Source organism: Phalacrocorax aristotelis, chromosome 2 (assembly GCF_949628215.1).
Source record: "Phalacrocorax aristotelis chromosome 2, bGulAri2.1, whole genome shotgun sequence".
Classification (NCBI taxonomy): Eukaryota; Metazoa; Chordata; class Aves; order Suliformes; family Phalacrocoracidae; genus Phalacrocorax; species Phalacrocorax aristotelis.
The window spans coordinates 63,741,583-63,762,418 of NC_134277.1; the positions used below are offsets into that span (position 1 = coordinate 63,741,583).

At 41.5% G+C, this 20,836-nt stretch overlaps 1 protein-coding gene across 2 annotated transcripts in view; it reads left to right on the top strand.

The window, feature by feature from the left end:
- The window catches only part of SLC66A2 (solute carrier family 66 member 2), a 65,805-nt gene continuing 44,969 nt past the window's right edge, over positions 1-20,836 (top strand). The window contains exons 1-3 of one of the 2 annotated variants that reach the window (XM_075083861.1): positions 1-326; positions 10,860-10,993; positions 15,287-15,340. In XM_075083861.1, coding sequence (XP_074939962.1) covers positions 124-326; positions 10,860-10,993; positions 15,287-15,340 — 391 coding nt within the window. In that variant the 5' untranslated portion in view covers positions 1-123. The remainder of the gene's footprint in view (positions 327-10,859; positions 10,994-15,286; positions 15,341-20,836) is intronic. The other variant, XM_075083862.1, reaches the window with a different exon arrangement.

The window sequence follows — 20,836 nt, forward strand, 5'->3', positions numbered from 1 at the left end:
GGGCGCAGCCGCGGCGCCGCGTCCCGCCCGGCAGCCCCTGCGTGGCTGAAGCGGAGCGCCGCCGGAGGGCCGTAGCGGAAGGCGATCGCTCGGCGCCGGGGCCGCCGCCCCACTTCCCCCGCCATGGAGGCGGGCGGGTTGGAGTGGGCGCTCGTCCCGGCGCAGCAGCTGGTGTCGTGGGGGGCCGCGGGGGCCATGGTGTTCGGCGGCGTGGTGCCCTACATCCCCCAGTACCGGGACATCCGCCGGACGCAGAACGCGGAGGGCTTTTCCACCTACGTCTGCCTGGTGTTGCTGGTCGCAAACATTTTGCGGATACTTTTTTGGTAAGTTGGTTTTGTGTCTCTGTGTGTGCGTGTGTGTCTGCCCCGTTCTAAAGGTTCTTACTTGCCTCCTAGCTGTAAAGCTTTGATTTGGAATATTTGAGGAAATCAAGTGTTTCACATGCTTTTTTTTCCCCTCTCTCCGAGATCAAAATACTGTCTTCCCATAAGTGAGTGAATCTGCATTGAGTAAAATGAACTGGGCTTAGGAATGCTGTCTGTTCCCCTCGCCAGAGCTGATTATCAGTGCTCTGATGTTCCAAGATGCAACTTTTTAACTTGGTGGTAAAGAAAAGAGATTCATTCTAAGTCGAATCTTTTTCTCGCTGACTATATTTTACAATTCCCTTGCCCCTCTAGCATTCTCAGAGCGGAGGCCTGGTCCTGCACGCTTATGCTAGCATCTAGCTGGTATTAACGTCACTGGTACACTTGCCATATGTTATTGCATTTTCCCGGGATGCCAACTGGCTTTAGAGGGGGTTTGCTTCTAGAGGTCTGTGTGCAACTACAGATGAAAATTTTCATTCTCTGATAAGCAGGCAAAAGGTGGGCTGTTTTTCAAAGAAAATTCTTATTGTTTTCAACACCATTTTCAATATTTAAAAGCAAGTTTGTTTCCATATTTAGGTCTTGTGCTGCTGGACAAAGAAAATGTTATTAGGGCGTGATTTCTGTGAATGAATTTTATTAACTTACATTCCTCATTACTTCTTATAGTTAGGTGGTACAACACTAGGAATGTACTTGAGAGACTGGAGATGAAATAGCTGGGGAAACCACTGCAACTAAGGACAGTTATTCTAAGTATATTTTGACTATAAAATACTGCTTTGTGGTCCACAAAGAACTGATAAGTTACAGGCTACATCCTTTTGTTGGCTTCCAGTTTCTTTTTAAAGCTCCTCTCACTCTTGTCATATAATGAGCTTCCTGGAGTCTTCCACAGCAAAATGAAACATGGGAGTGCTGTGCTGGAGTGCAGAGAACAGGGGACCCTCTCTTGGGACCAGAACTAGCAGTCGAACCGAGGAGTTATCACTAGATCAGAGCTACTTGTTGCATTGGACCTATGTTTTCCTGGGGAGAAGTGTATGGAGCAGCTGACGGAGAAAGCAGAGAGCAGAAGAGAAGTAGAGGAACTGGCAGGGGGAGGAGAAATGAAAAGGCTGAGCTGATGGTTTGAGAAACAGAAATGATCTAACTATTTTTGTTTCACTGGAGGTATTTGAAATATACAAATGACTTGCACGTGAATGGACATGCTGGCAGTTTCTAGGTAACCCAGGCATGTGTGTCTGTTAAATGAGTCTTGGACTGTGGAATAACTGAAAGATCTTTAATCTGAATTGATTTTAAGTATATGTAGTTAAGAGACGTGTCAATGTTAAAAGATTTGTCAACGCATCAAAGGAGAGAGAATGCAGTTTTACTGACAAGATTGAAAAGATGAAGGTCCCTCCCAACCCAACCCATTCTATGATTCTGTGATTATGTCGGTTTTTTACTGTGAGTATTTAAGCCACATAATAGAATCATTCCCTGACACATACGAGCTCTGTGTAGGCTCTGGTCATCTTGGAGCTCAGTGATGACATGGAATGGCTTTGCACAGCATGTTCATAGGTGCGTCTGGCTGCAGGGGGAGTGTAAGGCATGCTGCTGGCTTGTGGTACAGCCACTTCTACGGCGAGATGTTGCAGGCATGAGCCTGCAGAAACCTTTCTGTCTGTGCTCAGAATGAATCGTCTTTCCCTAGTTCTATTGAACTAAAAGACAGAAAAGAAGATTTGCATAATGATAATTCAGTATTCCCTGAGAGAGAATATTTTGCTTCTCTACTTACAAAGATTAGGCATCCCTAGTAGTTTATTATAAACACCAGTAAGTCATGAAAGCAGCATCGAGGGTGGATATTATCCTTGGGCATATGGATGATTAAAGGAAGATTGCAGAGCAAGAGCCTCTGGCTTCTGTGAACATATTTAAAATGCACCCATAGAGCAGCTTGGCAATTCAGTTTTAGTTGTTTAATGTCACCTATGGCTGATGTATTATCTGGGGCACAGCACTCTAGATAATTTGACATAAACAGCAGAATATTTTAATTGTGTATGTAATATTCATTGAAGGGGAATGAGAAGGTTTTTGTTTATTTTGTTTTAAATTTATTAAATAATTTGATCCATTCGTGTTCCAGAACAGAACTGTTCCTACAAGCGATTTTGTTTTGTGTATAATTTTTCCCCAATCTGCCTTTCAAAGTACCATTTGATAAGATTACTCCTCCTTCCCTTTAGTAAACTAGTCCAGACCTTAATCCAAGTCTCTCTTCTACTGACATATAACTGCTGTTTTCAATCGTTTTCAGTGTCTCGTCATTACCCCTCGTTATTAAGCATATGATTTACGCCAGATTAATTTCTCCTAACTTCCCTTCCACCCTGATCTAAAAATAAGTACTTAAAGGGGTAGACTTAAAAACTTTAAAGTTCCATTAGCGTTGCTTTTCAGGCCTTAATTATTTCTTAGGATGGCTCATGTTTGCTTGTTTTTTTTTTTTTTTTTTAAATTTTTTTAACTTCAAGGCATTTCTGCAATTTGTTTCTGTTATTACTTCCATATGTCCCCTGAGTTTCATATAGTCTTGAATTTGAGGCTCACAGAGTGGAACATTATGTGTTTCACATGCATAGGCAACAGGAACAGACAGTTCCTGCCTTTTATGCCGGATTTCCTCCATATTTTCGCTCTTGAATAGTGCTGGTCTTTCTGTATCTCTGTCACTCATAACAGATGCAGCCCCACCTTCCCCCTATGTCTACTATACTTTGTTCCCCTCGGCTGTGGGGGCCATTCCCTCACTCCCTATTTGTGAATTGGCAGAATCCACGTGTTCCTAGAACTGGACTTTGTTATCTTAGAGGTGGGGGTTTTTTTGATGGTGTTGGTTTTGGGTTTTTTTTGTAACATATGGTTTTGCAGTGGGTGAAGTTTGATTTTTGTCTCCCCTCCAAATAGAGTATTTACTTCCTAATCTTCTTGGCATGTTTTATGTGTCAATAGAGTTGCAGCTGGTGTATTGCATTATGACAGTAGCCAATGAACAAAATAGTGCTGAGATCAAGGGTAACAATCCTGTTTCCAGTTACCTGTTTGCACAATGTCTCTTCTTCCAGTTAGACTGTCTGCAATGGTAAGCCGTCTTTCAAAGTCAGGAGGACTCGGTGCAATGCCTCTTCTCCTTGTCTTCCTCCCACCAAATCCCTTAGTTTCAGGGTGAACTCCTGTTTGCTAGTGATGACAGTAACACGTTATCCATTAAGTCATTTCTCATGCATGTCTGTTTCATAATGTCTCAAAATGTCATCTTTAAAGAGACATTTCTGCTTTCACTTATATGTGTTTGGCCTTGCTCTGTTCCAGCAATAAGTTATATGCCAGAACTTTGTGGAAAAGCAGTGTTAGAGGACTGGTCTGTGGGAATGAAAACTGCATATGGATAGCAGTGGGCATGATTCCACTTTGCTTTGTTTATGCACACATGGATTTGTTTAGGAAAAAGAAAGTAGAAGTTAGACCATGCAGAGTTGTGGTTCAGTGTGTTGACTGTATGTAAAATCCTTGGCACGTTTAAAGAGGATTTTTGAAAAAAAAATGTCTTTGAGAAGTAGACAGTTTGTGCTCACAGCATCCCACAATATGGCCTTCATTTACCAGTGTGAAAAGTAGATTTTGTGCTGTGACGGGACTTGATATCAAGTTAGCTTTATTTTTAGTAATAATCTATTGTTATAATTTTATATAGCACTTCAAAGCAGTCCTTATTTTGGGGTGCCAGTGTAGCTGCTGATCGTGATTTGTGATTGGTATCAGCTGCTCCTTTGTTCTAGTCTTCTGCTGTTGTCAGTTCAGTGCTGCTTCTCCTTTCTGCCTTCTCCAGACCCTGTGGGTCATTGTATCTCGCTCTCCAATCAGTTCAACTTCTGCACCAGTCAGCCTGGAGAAGGTCTTGATGGTTTTGAAGTTGTGGGTTGGCTTCAGAGGACGCCATGGCACTCGAACTCAGTTGTGACCAACACAGACATACGTTCTCGGTTCGTGGGGCCTGCAGTCTGCCAGCTGACGAGCTTCGCATTGTCATGATCAAGAACTGGAACAAGAAGGCGGGCGAGAGTTGTGTAATCAGTTGGGGGTGGAGGATGCAGGGAAACTTACTTGTGAGTTCTCCTTCTCCTCCCTCTCTCTCTTCCCCCTTTCTTTTTTTAAAACAGAGCTTATGATGATATAAATTATGGTTTCTTTTAAGATTAAAATCAGAATAAATAGCTGGAGGAAAGAAAGCTGCAGATTTCTTAGAAGTCAGCAGTAGGCATTTTTATTTGTATCTTGAGTAAGTTCAGCCAAAAGTTCTTATGCTCCCCGCCATTCCCAGAGGTTTTTGGACTTCCTTCAGTTTTGCAGTCCATAAAATGTTTTATGTAGTAGTATAATATAGTTTGTATATTTTCCAGGAAGACAATATTCTTTCCAAAAGTTTTGAGACTCAGTTCTGTGGGCCACTGACCTAAACCTCATACAGCAACAGCATAGAAATCTGAACAACAGAAAATAAAACTGCAATTTTGGAGTTGTTCTTACAAAATAGTTGCCTTAAGACAAACTGTGGAAACAAGTTCTGAGAGTCAGGGAAAAGATTAGAACTACAGAGCATGTTATTTTTGACCAAAGGTAACCCTCTACCCATTCCACATCGGTTCCTGTGGATGCCAAGACACATGCCCTGCTTCTGTGCTTAGCAGTGAGCAATATTAAAAAGTCCATGTTGTCTGTAGAGGCACACTAAATCACTGGATGAAAACAGCCACAGCTCCTGCTTATAAACCGTTGAAAAAGACCTGGTAACTTTGGCTGCTGAAAAACCTGAAACAAAGTGGGTTCTGAAAACTGTAATGTCAGTAGAACCAGGAGCTCTCTGTGCTGGAGTCAGTGGAATAAGCTCCCTGTTATGAGTAGATATTTACCAAGACAAGTATGCAGCTGGAGGTAATTTATAGGAAAATGTTGGACTGGCTGTTGTCTGGGATAGATTCCTACATATTTATTTATTTTGCCATAACACAGTGCTACTTGCAGATCAGGTCCCTGCTATCAGGTGCTGCTTTGGCTTAAGATAGTGGGCCAGTGGTGTCTGGTTGTAGGACTTCCTGTGGGAAGGAGAAACTTTTTTTTCAGACCATGTTACTAAAATGAATCTTGCCAGCTTGTACCGTGTGGGGAAGGTGGGATGATGCTGTAAACCAAGCTGACAGAGTGACTACAACTTTGAAAGGTTGCGTTACATATGGCCTGCTGGTGGAATCTTGCTCAGATATTGAGAGCAAAAGTGTTATGCAATTCCTTCTCCTTTTTATAAATGCTGGGGAGGAAGGATGAAATGCACTGCTCTTTTCTACAAAAAGTAGAGGTAAAGTCAGATTTTGTATGTCCAAGTGAGAAGCTTGTTTTTTGTGCTCCATAAAGTCCTGGAAGTTTATGTGTTAAGGAGAAACTCTCATATCAAGAGATCCTGTTGTAAAAGTAGTTTGTTTCTTGTTCTTCCTACTGATTAAATTCTGTAATTGCATGGGCTGTCTTTCAAGGCAGCTGCCATGCTGCTATACCAGGCTATCTGTCACAGCCCTGGTGGTGTCTGCAGCATCCTGCATGCTTTCCATCTTGCGCAGAGTCTGTAGTTCCAGAAAGAGCTGTAAGTCAGCCCAGAGCAGTGAGCCCTGTAGTAACTTTGGTGGTTTCCACTCATGCTGTGAGTGGAGCTGCCTCTGTGAGCTGCGGCGGTGCCGGGTTAGGCCTGCCCATGTACAGGGACATGTAGCAGGGGGTCAAGAGAGATGGCCCACCGCCTGGTTCAGCTGCCAGTGGGTGCAAGCTGAAACAGCCTCCAGGCTGCAGGAAGAAACAGTGCGACCAGGGTGGTGGTCACCTGGTTGCTCCAACAGCAGTCAGTTTCTTTTCAGAGATGTCTTAGGAAAGGAGATAAGCAAACCTTTTGTGTTTGGTATAGTTTGGGTTTCCTTTGCACATCGGCATTTGCTGTTTTGAGTAGGCCTAGGACTGGAATAGCAGGATTATTGCAACAGGATTGAGTCATACCAATGGAATTACCTAGTTTTCTACATGAATAGGTAGTCTTAGCTCTGGCCTTAATGTTCACTTCTCTTGTCTTCATCACCCTGAACATGCATTATCGTTTTAAGGCTGTTGACATACTAATAAAATGTAAGCTCCTCCCTCCCCTTTATTTGCACATTTGACTAGTACAGGAAAAAAGCATTTCTTTGTTTTTACAGTATTAAGTAAACAGTGAAAAACTTTGTCTCTTTGCAGTATTCAGAGAACTCAGACTACAAATGTCATGGTTGTTCACTTTATGTCACATAACACTCTAGTTGTGGGTGAAAATGCAGAATAATGATGATGACCCCGTCATCCCCAGGACTTCAAAGTTGTTCTTTTCCGTGAGCCCATTCTCCTATCCTAAGTCGATTATGAGAGAAAGATGAAGAGCCTTTAATGTTCCTTCCCTCCTGGCTCCTGCTTTGGCAAAGATAGGAATCACCTCTGCGAGGCAGAAAGTAAACAGAAGATGGAACAGCATGCTCTCCCTGCAGGGCTTGCATCTTGTAGTGCTCCTAGCTCAAGCTGGCATGAGGAGTCTTAAAAACTGGATTAGTGTTGCTTTGGTAGGCCCTGATATCAATCTGAAGTAGAGTAAGCAGCTTGGAGCGGTGTTTGTTTCCATGGTCCCGAGCAAAATGAGTGTTCCGGCTTTACTTTTAAAGCTTCAAGAACCCGACAGTGGTCCTTTACTGTGGTATTCCCTTCAGTCTTGTTGTCATGGTAGTGTGGTCTAGGCTATGTCCTGTTTGCTCTGCCTGTTGGTCTCCATGGCAGCTGTTTGATTTCCTGTAGATGTGACCTACCTTAGAGGGTTGTGTTGTCTGTGAGACTCAGCTTGGGGATTGGTGTTTGAGGAGATGTGTTTCACATGAGTATGTTTTGTTGTGTAACCTTTGTCTTTGGAGGGTTGCAAAAAAAAAAAAAAAATATCTACAGGTGTTGTGCATAGTTTCAAGTCCCTATAAGAATTTGTAAATTTCCAGTTTACCCCTCTGGTGTGTTTGTAGTGGGTGGATGTTTATACTGCAAGCAAAGCTTTTGTGAGGCACCCATTACTGAATGGCCAATAATCTCATCAGCAGGGAGGAACTAACCTTGCAGCAACCTGCCCTGGATTTACCATCATAATAGCTTCTAGCTTACTGTGCTGCTAGCTCAGCCCCTCTTAAATGCATTACTATATTTTTTACATGCAAATGCATTTGTAATTGGATATGTTTTTTCTAAGCCCGATGTCAACAGTTTTAACTGCTCTGTAATTCTAAGTAAGTAAGTGGTTCCCAGGTTTTTTTCCCCCTCATTCCCTGAATAAGAGACAAATATAATAATAGTGAATTCCAGTAGTTCAGGGGAACCTGGTGACAGTCAGCAACATGGGCTGAATGAGCTTTGGGATCATAGGCATGGGACATAGGTTGGGCCGAACGTTTGTTCTTCTCTCCTGCATTTTTTCCTAGTGCAGTGAAAGCCTTATCCAGAGAGCACTCTGCCTGTGATTACATTCATCAGTTGTGTTCTTTATTTCCTTCCTCATAGCATCCTCCAAGTTTCTTGTGATAATGGCTCTCGTGTGGGCCACCAGAAATCCTTCGATGGTAGAAAGAAGCAGGGGACTAAGGTACATGCAACTGCTATTCTTCCAGTAAGCTACTGGTGCTGTCTTTGGCAGTGGTGTGGAGGCTCAAGTCATTGTCGTACCTTCCCTTAGTTTATGCTATTAGGCATGAAATACTTGGCCATTTTCATTGGTGTGGGCTGCTTGGCTGTTCTACACAGGAAGATTTCCAAGGAAGCTGGTCAAGGACTTAGTCTCTCTTCTGTTCCTGTTATGAGCTGTCTCATAACAAAATGTCTCTCACTGGTGAAATCGCTATGGTGGAAATGCAGTATTGTGTGAGTGAGTGTGATGGCGAGCCTAGTTGGTTTTTACTAACACGGAGCTCTGCTATGAAAGAAGCCCAAGCACAAGAAATTACATTTTGCCAGGGTGCTACAAAACAGGAACTGTCAAGAAGGGAGCAGTGGTTGCCATGCCTGTGAGGCTGAGGTCTCCAGCAGCATGATGTGCTCAGAGGCAGGCCTTTAGTAACTGTGCTGTGAGGGAATTTAGAAAGCCTGTGTGCCTGATGGTGCAGGCTGAAGGAGTTGGGGAGCATGGTAATGCGTGTTCACCAAATCCTTTCCTCAGCATCTGTCTTCAAGGCGTAAAACCTGGCAGAACTGAGCACAGAGAAGCAGCTCACCATGATGTGCACGCAGCCTTCCTATTGTAAACCTCACGTACTGGGAGGGCTGCACGTGAAAAACTTCCACCCGTTGCCCCACATGCACTTACGGGGAGTTTTGGTGGGGATTGCTGAGTTTTCATCAAGTAACACAGGAAGAGGAACTTGGGGCATCACAGGTCTTTACGGAAGGGTTTTATTTAGGATTGTGATCAACAGCGCAGAGTCTGGTTGGAGGCCTGTAATTAGCAGTGTACCCCAGGGGTCTGAGCAGGGTCCAGTCCTGTTCAACATATTCATCAATGACCTGGACAAAGAGACTGAGTCTACCCTCGGCAAGTTTGCTGATGGTACCAAACTGGGAGGAGTGGCTGATACACCAGAAGGCTGTGCTGCCATCCAATGAGACCTGGACAGGCTGGAGGGCTGGGCCGAAGGGAGCCTAATGAAATTCAACAAAAGCAAATGTAGGGTCGTGCACTTGGGGAGGAAGAACCCCATGCACCAGTACAGGTTGGGGGTTAAACTGCTGGAAAGCAGCTCTGCTGAGAAGGACCTGGGAGTGCTGGTGGACATTCATGGCAAGCTGACCCTAAGCCAGGATTGTGCCCTTGTGGCCAAGAGGGCCAACAGTATCCTGGGGTGCATTAAAAGGAGTGAGGCCAGCAGGTCGAGGGAGGTTATCGTCCCCCTCTACTCTGCTCCAGTGAGGCCACACCTGGAGTACTGCGTCCAGTTCTGGGCTCCCTTGTTCAAGAAGCACAGAGAATTACTGGAGAGAGTCCAGCGGAGAGCTATGAAGATGATCAGGGGACTAGAGTGTCTCTCTTATAAAGAAGGGCTGAGAGACCTGGGTTTGTTCAGCCTGGAGAAGAGAAGACTGAGCGGGGATCTTACTAATGCTTATAAATATCTAAAGGGTGGGTGTCCTGGGGACAGGGCCAGACTCTTTTCAGTGGTGCCCAGTGACAGGACAAAGGGCAATGGGCACAAGTTGGAACACAGGAAGTTCCACCTGAAAATGATGAAAAATTTCTTTACTGTGAGGGTGCCAGAGCAGTGGAACAGGCTGCCCAGAGGGGTTGTGGTGTCTCCTCTGGATATATTCAAAACCCGCCTGGACGTGGTCCTGTGCCCCCTGCTCTAGGTGTCGCTGCTCAAGCAGGGGTGTTGGACAAGACGATCTCCAGAGGTCCCTTCCAACACCTACCTTTCTGTGATCTTCCTGTGGCAGTACGTTGTGCTATCACATAAGAGTTAGCTCTTCAGTCAAGATTGGCCACAATCCAAGTTCACTTCTCTGTGTTACGTGCAGGAAGGGCTCAGTAATCCCCACCGAGCATCATCTGTGAGCACGCAGAAATTTAATTGAGGGAAGGGGGAGGACAGGAGAGGGCAAATTATGTATGTTTGGGTCCCACGTCTTTTGGACTTCCTTACTTCCCCCTATCTAATTTGTCCAAATTAGATAAAAATTGATTAATTGATTGGTGTGTTCTGCAGATCTGGTCTTTCCACTCAGACGTCTAGAGGCAGACAAGGTAGACAAAGCATAATACTTCCCCCTCTCCATAGGAGGAAGTTAGATTAAACCTAGGAAGCTAATAGCTGTGGGTATTTATTTCTTTGTAGGGCAAGTGCTATTGTATTTATGACTTCACCTTAAAAATGAAAAATTGAGAGAGGTAAGTTTTGCACAGAAGTTCTTGTGAAATCTATGGAGTGTGTATGTGGGGATGGTACATAACTGGTATTAATGTGGCATAACTCTCTGGTCTTTCTGTACTGCCTTGACTGCTCAATGAATCTACTTCTCCTTCCAAAATAATAGGTTTGCTTCTGGCTTTGGAAACAGGGACGTAAGCTTCTGGTTTCAGAATTTCTCAGATCATTCCACAGGGATGTTTTAATAAGGTTCTCAGGTACTCCTGCAAGGGGGTTGTGACTCAGAGCTACTGTATGTGCGTCTAGATTTGGCTGGTGACTTTCTCTTCCTCAGCCTTTCATACCTGTTACTGTTAGGATTTCCTTTTTCAGGTGCTTCGATAGGATCAAAGAATGAAAGTAACGGAGTGCAACACTTGTCATCTTTGAGATGTTTTATATATTTTCTTTTCCTTCTTTTTTTTAGGTTTGGAAGGCGTTTTGAATCCCCTCTTTTGTGGCAAAGCATTATCATGATCATTACCATGTTACTGATGCTGAAACTGTGCACTGAAGTACGTGTGTCCAACGAGCTAAACGTAAAACGCCGCTCTTTTGCAGGTTAGTGACAGGAACTGGCTTTTGCAGGTTAAATCTTTCTAAAAGCATGGTGTGCTGTATTTTGGACAAAAAATTGTGTCTGAATTGCAGTCCAGTCTCCTTTCTTGATAATTCAGTGTAGCACTTCCTGAACTACTTTTTTTTGAAACAGCTTTTTTCCAGATAAATGTGAAAAGCTGTAATTTTATTTCAGATGGGTCTTGATCCAGTCTAGTAATCACAGTTCTTCTTAATATTTCACTACCATGCCCTGAATATAGAGCTGGCTGTTACGCCGTTGTGCTAGCCTGGATTTTTTTTAAGGTCTTGGCCAGAATAAGAAGTTATTTTCTTTAGCTGTACTTTCTACCAGGTTCTTAGGTATGATCGTACACTATGCTCTGAAATTTTATTTTGCAACTGCAAACACTTGCTTTTGTACATAATTTGTCTTCTACTTTCTGAGTTATTGGCTGTCAAAACAGGAGGTGCTATCATATCATATAATACCAAAACTATGTCTTTTTGTGTACTGTTTCCTTGAGCTTTAGTTTGGGATTAGTTGGGATTTATGGGAATTTTATAATTTTTTAAATTTTGGTTATTTGTTAATCTTTAGGTATTGATAATTTCAGTCAGGGCAGAGTATTATTCTTTATTTAATGAAATGTTCAAGCTTTGTGGAAAGTCCCTGCTTTTTTTTCCCAGAGAAGAAATGTGAGAGGGGTAGTTTTTCTGTTTCTCTGTGTTGACTTTGACTTAAAACATTTTATGTTACAGCTTATTACCAACAAGAATAGAATTAATGCTGTCAGCTTTTTGTCAGGTGTTTTGCCAATGTGGATGTATAATTTGTTCTCTCCATCTGTTCTCTTCCCTCACTCCCTGATAATTGAGGGTCTGATCCAGTTCCAGATATCCACAGCCATCATTAGAAGTCAGCAGCTACTGGCTGTGCAGTAGGGTTATTTATCTAATAGCTAAGGAAGCTGCTTCCATTCCCACTCATTGTGGAGTGTAGTGGGAAACTATTCAGGTAAGTGAATTAATGTGGAAGAGGAGCTGCTCTCCAGCTCCCAAACACAAGCTGCTGTGTTCACAAGGGTTGTTAATCTGGCAGGATGAATTACTTAAAAACTACTTGAAGCCAGATTTCGCAGCAGTTAAAATCCAGGAAGCATTGGGAGGGGCATGTATGCTTTCTCCCTCCTTTGCTCTCTGTGCTAGCATTTTCTGAAGTGGCAGAAAGGTTTCTCCATTTGCCCTTTATGTGGGGAAGTTATCCTCGTGCACATTTACACACGCTACTCTTGCAGGCTCTTTCAGTAACCTTTGGACAAAAGGGGAGGCTACTGAGTTTTGTTTGAAGAGGGCTATATACACTACTCTCCCTGGAAGACATACAGTCTCCTAAGGGATAATCAGTCTTCCTCGTAGCTGGTAATGGAAACTCCTCGAGGTTGCATTGTGTCAATTTTTTGATCCTTTTTCCTGAAACTCTGCTTGTCATGTGTTTAATTAGTTAGAGAGACTGATTTTACCTACCTGTGGACCGTAATTATTTGTTTTCATCGAAAGGCTTGCATCCTTCCACAAACTTTGACAACAGCTAAAATCTTTTTCATACTTGTGATTGATTTTTAGTAAGGCCAACTATAATGTGATGGATCAGAATAAAAGTAGCATACAAAGCTCCTTTCAAGCGAGGCAGAAAGATAGGTTTGTATTTCAAGCACAATATGAGTAGGAGTGAGATCTGTGTTTCTAATCCTACTCCTAATCTTATCTCTTAAGTTTTATGGTGATCTAGGCAAGCTGATAAATCTGGATACTTACTTTCTTTCCTCATAGCTTGCTAGGGCAGTGCGAAGCTAGGTTTGAAGTCAGTGTTTTTGATTAACCTTGCAGAATCCTGCGGGGAAGGTGCACAATTTCTGTATGATAATATAATTTATTATTTCTCACATAGCTAGTCTTAAATGTAAACATTTTTCTGATTTAATTTCTATCCTCCCTTTGGATGTTTCTGCAAATTAATCCAAAATATTTAGAAAGTGACTAGGGTAGACTACTTCAGTGGGAGCTTGCTTTTTTTCTTGTATTACTATTAAATGTGGTATTCCCCCCCCCCCCCCCCCCGTCACATTAGTATATGTTTACCAGTGTGTTTTGAATTACGTGGGAGTTGCCTTTTTTCTTACATTTTTATTATTCTCACAGATAAGGTCTCTTAAGTAATAACTAGTTCAGAATGAATCTACTTAAAATTTCTTGAAGCATTAAGAAGCAGTTTCTCCTAATCCTGACAAGCTCCTTCTGTATTCTGTAGCCTGTTTTGTGGTGTTCCTGGCTTAAAATACATATCAATAGCAATTCAGAACATAGACATAAAGCTGTTCAGTCAAAATGCTTGTACTTTCATTTATAAGGCAACTATCATAGCATGAAAAATACAGTCTCCCTGGATTCTTTCCAGTAACGCTTGATTATTTCTTGTAGGTTCTATATAGAGAATTTATTAGGAGAACTCACAATCTTTTATTTTTCTCTCAGTTATTTCTCAATTATGGGATTCCCCCATTCCCTTTTAGTCTTGCAAAGTAAGTTGAAGGCGGCAGACCCCATCTTGCGCTGCTGCTGCCTTCTCTGACTTTTTGTTCTGGATACATAGACTTTATCCTTCAATTACAAGTACTGATTGAAGACAGAGTAAGTCCTCTTTATATATCCAATTGTTTTATTATTTTTTTTAAACTTGGACTGTATATCCTATTTTTAACTGTTCTGGATTGGGGTTAAAAAAAAAAAAAAACAGACCCAAAACAAGCAAACAAAACACCCAACTTTATTTTAAAACCTTGAATGCTAGGACAGTTCTCTCTCCTGCATATGAATACTTCGAAAGCTGTGTGAAGGATGAAATCAGCAGTCATGAACAATACCTCCTCATCTTTTACCCTTTATTTAACCCACTTTAATTGCATCTTGACTGCTTTAATGCAGATCTCTTGGTACCATTGTTGTGGTAACAATAGCTCTCCTTATTCATTGCCCAATTTTAAATAGGTGTCTGTGCAGCCGCATATATGCTGTGTTGTTGGCCCAGTACAGAAAGGCTCGAGGTTCAGTGGTAGTTTCTTTTGTTATAGGTCTTCTTGTTCAAAGTGCTGTAGTATTACTGGGGCATGATGGTGCTACAGTGCTAGAGAGCTAAATATTGAAAAGCAGAAAGTGCGTGTGCCATGTCTGGACTCGAGAATCAAGAGGAAGCTGAAGTAAGGTGCCCATAGCTAAAAACATCTGGTCACTCTTGAAAATGCTGGCAGGTCAGTGCAGTCTCTTCATATTCTTGGAAAGACAAGACTCTCCAAAGAATCCTCTTTTTCTTTCCCCAAATAAGCCTTCCACCCCTCTCCAACAAAGGTTCAATTTCAGTTATGCCCAAGATGATGTGACAGATTTTGAGCACCCTAAATGTATGACCTATACTGAAGATCAGTGGACACCGTTGGTTAAAAACGGGCTCTCAGACGTCTCTCCTTATTATCGTGCAGCCCAGGCTCCTTAAGTAGAACATGGGCTGTGTGATGTTTGTACAGGAAGATGATTTCCTCTGGTCACTCATCCAGTTTTGTCTTCCTTCCAACTGCTGGTTGTCTTAACCTGCTTATAACTTGTATCTTATTATAGCACTCTGATCCCTTGAAGAGCTGTGTTTTTGGCACTGGAAAGCACTCTTGCATAATACATAGTTTTCAACTAGCAGAAGAAAGTTGGAGTGAAAAAATTTAGCTTGCAGAACAGTTGCAGATGGAGTCTACTGTGCCATTCTCTTGGTAGGATTGGCTTAAGCTTAGGCTTTTTCAAACTGTTTTAGCACAGCATTTTCCACAGGAGGCAAGGCAACTGTGTTGTCCTAGCTGATTACGCAGATGTATCAAAACACTCAGTGTTGCGGAGGTAACAGCTTGCTTTCTCTGAGCATGAAAAGTATATAAAGTAAGAGTTAGGCTGTATGTTTCACTGTTTTTAAGTCTTAATTTTCTCCCCTTTGGTACATTGCTGTTGGGTTGTGCATTGAGACTGTTCTAGGACTTCCCACTGCCTGACCTTATCTTAACATCATGGGGTTGGAGCCTTATAGAAAGCATGGAGACTAAAATTTCTGGCATGTTTTGTTATGGTTAATATCTTTTTTATAAGCAAAATGTACTAACTGACTAAACTGTAACTAAAAGACCCACTGCTGCATTTAATCATACAAGTCTGTTTGTCTTTCCTTCCTTCCCCCCCCCCCAACTGTTTTTTATGTAGCTGCAGATAGTAAGGATGAAGAAATCAAAGCACCTCCCAAGAGATCCTATCTGGGTATGTACTGTACAAACCCATTCTGCATGGAATTGTCCTCTCAGCTACATATTTCATGCTTTGCTACTTTTTGTAACATATTTTAGAAATGATTGCATGATCATTTCTATAGAGAATGTTTGCATTACCTTTTCTTGACGTGCTAAAACTTGGTGCATGATTTCTTTTTTGAATTTTCCCCTCCCCACTTTTAACTTCCATAGAGGAAAAGATGCTTTCAGCTGTATTTCAGAAACCAGTTTTTTGAAGACATTAGAATTCACTGCACTGTGTGTGTCAACGATATCTTCCTTTTTCCTTCCCCAAGCTAGACAAGGAAAATATTGCATGGTACAGGGGTCCCGTCTCTTCAGACTCATGTTGCTCCTCTTCCAGTTCTGACTCTGGAGGAGATTATGAAAAATAAAGGAGTATCTTTAAGCGTTGTTCAGAATGCTAGATAAGAAATTTCTCACATTTGATGCTCAAGTAAAATGCCTGCATCCTTGTGAAATTTTCTGACTTGTTCCTCTTACTAGAACAGCTTCAAAATTGTTATTTGGGAATTAGTAACGCTTAAGGTGAGAGCTTCTGATCTTCAGTTTCAGAGTTGGAATCTATGTTCTTTAATTTGCCTAAGGAAGAGGAAATATTAGGTGCAAACCAACTCTGCAGTATTTTCAACTGTTTGTAGTTTGGAAAGACAGTTTTAGTCAAGTCATGGTAATTTTGTTTTAAATTAGTTGGGATATCGCATTGAGGAAGTTATACCAACTAGAGACACAGAAGTTCCCCAAAGTCAACTTCTGGACTGATTTTAATTGAAGTGATTCGGAATCTCATATTGATACTCGTTATGATCTGTTGCAATTCTTGATTTAGTAAGGGGTCAACTGGAAAATCACAGGGTAAATAAGAATATTACTGGTGCAGAAGGAGAGTCTCTACTATGTTTATCAACACACCCAGTTAACTAAACTGGAGTTAGCTCTGAGAAACATTACCAAAGAGTAATATTATCTGGAGTGCTTTTGTGAAGCCATAAGACCATTTCTGTTAAGGTTAGACTCCTTTAATGATTCATCTGGATCTCCCCTTTCAGATTTGCAGGCGAAATGCACACTTTGGGAAAGCTACCTTTTTTGGTCTGATACCAGTATTTTGCAAAGCACCTTTTCCTTTTGTGGTTTCAAAACATTTTTTTCTGGATTTGGTATCCAACTGTTTTGTTTTTCTGTTTGCTTTAGTTCTAGTTTGTAGTCATTCTTGCAGGCTTGCAACACTAACCAATAGAATGTAAACTTTAAGCAGCCCTGTCTTCCTTGTGCCTGTGTTCCTGTTGGCTTTTATTAGTATTCAGCAGTGGATTATTTACAGTGTCAGAACTAGCAACAGTTGTCCGTGCTCCTGGGTATCACTGAGTGGATTATTTAAAAATGCTTCAAATGGTTAAAATTAAACAGAAATAAGTAACTTAATGTGACCTTTTACTCATGTCAGATTTTTTTTTTTTGTTAAAAAGTCATTTGCTTGGGAGTTTGATCGCTAAAAAAGTTGAGCTTTGTAGAAAAAAGCACCATATCTCTTAATCCAGCTGATTTAAGTCTGAAACTTTTGCTTAATAAATGTTACTTGAAGTTAGTTTTGGAATTCCTTAGCAAAATGGGATGAATCGAATTATCACTGAGGAACAGGACAGTCCTATGCTACTGCTCAGAATTTTAAAGGCTGGGATGGGCAAGTCTGTTGAAATGTGCTTGTTCTTACTGATGTAAACAAATTAGAATTTTTTTGAGGTGCTTCTGTGTAGTGTACATGCAGAAGTATGTCCTGGTGGTTTAAAGAGTGGGATGCATGGTGCTTTATGTATGTAAGTCATACTTCAATTTACAAAGGGCTTAATAGAGCTATGTCCTGCACTGCTGTGTTTTGCTGCAGCTCTGGGGAAGCTCACTAAGAGGTTAGATAAGGGGAATATTTGCCATACTTCCATGTGGCAGTGAATTCTCACAATGTCTTTTAATGAGTTTTGATTAAACTTTCCTTCAAGAAGAACAAATTGGCTTTTTAATTTACCCTATTTATTTCAGTGGTGTAAAAAACGTTCTTCAATATGTGTCTAGGCTTCAGAAACCATTATATTACTTTGTTTTTCCGGTTACATATTAAGTGCACTGTATACTGCATTTGTAATTGAAGATTGACTATCCATGAACACTGTTTTGTTGTAGAACCGTTGAACTGTTCGTCTGAAATGTACTGGTCTACCAAAGAATTTCAGGTGAACTTGTTAGATAAATACAGAGGCATTTGTTTGATGCCTGTCATTGAATAGGAGCTGAGCTCCAGCTGTGCTCCCTGGGACTGCTTTTAGGTATGTTTTATTTTCAGTAATCCAAAAAACCACTTAATGCCACTGTTTTTCCACACTTAATCTAAAAAAGCCTTTTTCTGGCACAAGACACTGAAAACTGACTTTTTAGCAGCCCGTGCTGAGGGGAGTTGAGGGTGTTGGGGAAGGTTGCTGCAGTTTCACTCACCTAAGTAAAATAAATATAATTTACAGTACGGTGGGCCCCGGAGTGTAGGGTTTCCTGATTTCATACAGAAATAAAGTTATTTCCCCCTTTTTCTTGGCAAAGGATTAAGTAGCTCCATTTCTGAAGAAATGATATTTTCTAATGCAAGTATCTAGTTCTACCTGGTGCCTGCTAGCATTTGATGGCTGCCGCTGAGGCTGCGCAAAGCTGCAGTTGAGTGATATTTGTTTTTTCTTGATGAGATGATTTAGAACAAATGTGGATAAATGTCTTAATCTGTTACATTAAAATACAAGTCTCCTATATAGACATTTTGAGCCCTGAGTGTTGAAGATTGTTGGGGCAGAAGTACCAAAACACTAAACAAGGCATTGATCCAAAGAAGCTGTGTCTTTTGAAATTGTTTAGAGTGGTCTCACTGGTGTGGCAAGCAAGACTCAAAGTGAATGTGACTTCTTCAGTTTTTTCCAAGTAGTTGTTGAAACATTTCGAAGGACACTTCCGGTAGGTCACAAGGGTTTTCCTTCCTTCTCTGAAGCTGGTTTTAAAACCTGCCATATTATTGAATCCTGAACCTTGCTTTTAGCCCAAACAAAAAGTTTTCCAAGTAACATTAAGTTTTAGAACAGTAGTAATCAAATGACAAAAACTTAGATTCACCAAATACCTGTTGTAAAAATTTTTAAAGCAACCTGGTTTTTTTTGGGGGGGGGAAAATGTAAAATGTCTGTGTAGTTAACTTCACAAAGTTAGTATCTGCAAAATAATGAAGAGAAAATAGTAATGTGAATTAAGCGGTTGCAGTCATCTGCTGCATGGCTTCCACTGGCAATGTAACATCCTGCTAAATAACTAACGCTTTCACCTCTTCTTTTGCCCCACTCTTTACTTAACTCAGCGCATCAGCTGGCTTGTGGTGAGTTAAGTGTGGGCATACTCTACAACAGCACTAATACTTTACATGTGCCATGAAGGATGTAAACTTTATTTATTTGGCTCTCTGGCTCCCTCTTTTCAGAGTATTCTGTCTGTTTGAATTCAGCAGGGGTGACCGGCTTGCAAACGTGCAGGCACGTGCTGTGATTTTCTGTGGGTGCTCTGCAAACATGCACAATGTGCTTCTCTGTCCAGGCCTTGGCATCCTGAGCAGAGCCGAAGACAGAGCAGGGATGGTTTCTGTTGGCCGGTTGTGGGCAACACTTTGGATTCATTGAAAGTATGTGATTTTGACACCATGCTCTCTAGTAGTTGAATTCCCTCTACAGCTGCTGTGCAGTTCAATAATTAACAAAAGCACAGCTGTTGCTGGGATGCAGCTGCCACCACCTGTCTGTGCGTAACTCTTATGTGCATTAGTATTTAGACCTTTTCAGGAGACAAAATAAGAAATGGAGATTCTAAGGATGAAGTGGCAATTTTCAATTTGTTGTAAGTAAATACGTAAGTTGAAAACTATAGAATCTTTAGGTTTTTTTTTTTAATACATAATTTTGGTTTATTCTTAGTTGATGTTGCAGATGAAACGGAAGTCTGGAAAATAATTTGTCTATCCAGGTATGGGTCTGTGCTAGGGGTCTAAGCTACTATTCAGTCATTTCAGAATAATTCAGTCCAGATAGAACACTATTAATTTTTTTTAAAGGAACTTCCAAATATTTTGCATAGTGAACAGAGCACTTTTTTAACTACAGATGCAGAGAGAGGGAACAGTTTCCTTTAAAAGGTTGCTTTTTTATTTTCATGGGGAATTTGTTTCCTGAAGGATTGCTAAACAAATACTAAAATACTTCTCTTTCAGAAAACTTTTGAAAAATAGATTTGGGTCTGTTTTCTAGGACCAATGTTATGTTTCTCAGTAGGTACTATCTTCTAATCTTCCATTTAGTGGAAATCTTTCTTCAGCTCCTCAGGCTAATGGGTCTTGAATGAAAAATCATACTGTGGCCTTTTCTGTCCTGTTGAAAAGTGTTGGAAGCTATTCAATGGGAATACTGAATTACTGAATAATCAAAGAGCATACATTTTTGCAGTCATGTCTAGTATTATTCAGAAGTTATAAAAGGAAAAAATAAGTTTTATCTACTTAAATTCTACATTCCAGAGAGACATTTTCCTTTTAGAAAAGATAGGTGGGAAGGGAGGAACCCAAATAATAGTTTATGGTTGTTGAGGCATCAGTGCAACTATGATCCCTGCTCTGGAAGTTTGCTGTTTCCTTAACCTGAGAGACCGAGAAACACACATGTGCACCCCCCACAGTGAGGTGGTGGGATGAGGCCAGTGTGTTTCCTGCATGCCTGTGTGCTTGTTACAGGGTGGAACATAGAGCTCTGTGTGAAAGCACGTTTCTGGCCATAGTGCGATATTGCCTTTTATTCTCTGATTTCCCATGCCAGAGGCAACTGGGCCATGTGGCTATGTGGGGGAGCAAGGAGGGGAGAGGGAGGCTTGCGATAAATCCATCTCAGATTTACAGATGCTGTGGTGAGGGATCCAGGTGGGCAGGTCTCTCTGGGAATGCATGGCATGTATCAGGTTTATACATGAGAGGCAAGCAGTGAGATGCATAAGAGTAAAGGTGATCAGCTGTTTCTTTCCATGGGAGGCATGGGTGAACTTGGAATAGAAGGGAGACTGACATTTGCTGCATGAGTGATACATAAAGTATGAGTCAATAACTTCCATGTCCATTCATGAACTACAAACATAACATCAGTAGTTATAGTAAAGCCACAGGGAATAACAGACCTGTCCATGTGTTGTGGGCTCACCCTGGTAGGCAGCTTTGCCCCTGGTAGGGAGCTTTGCTGCTCGCTTGCTCCCCCACAGTGGGATGGAGGGGAGAATCAGAAGGGCAAAAGTGAGACAACTCATGGGGTGAGAGAAGGACAGTTTAATAGGTAAGGCAAAAGCTGCGCATACAGTCAAGGCAAACCAAGGAATTAATTCACTACTTCTCATCAGCAGGCCATTCCCA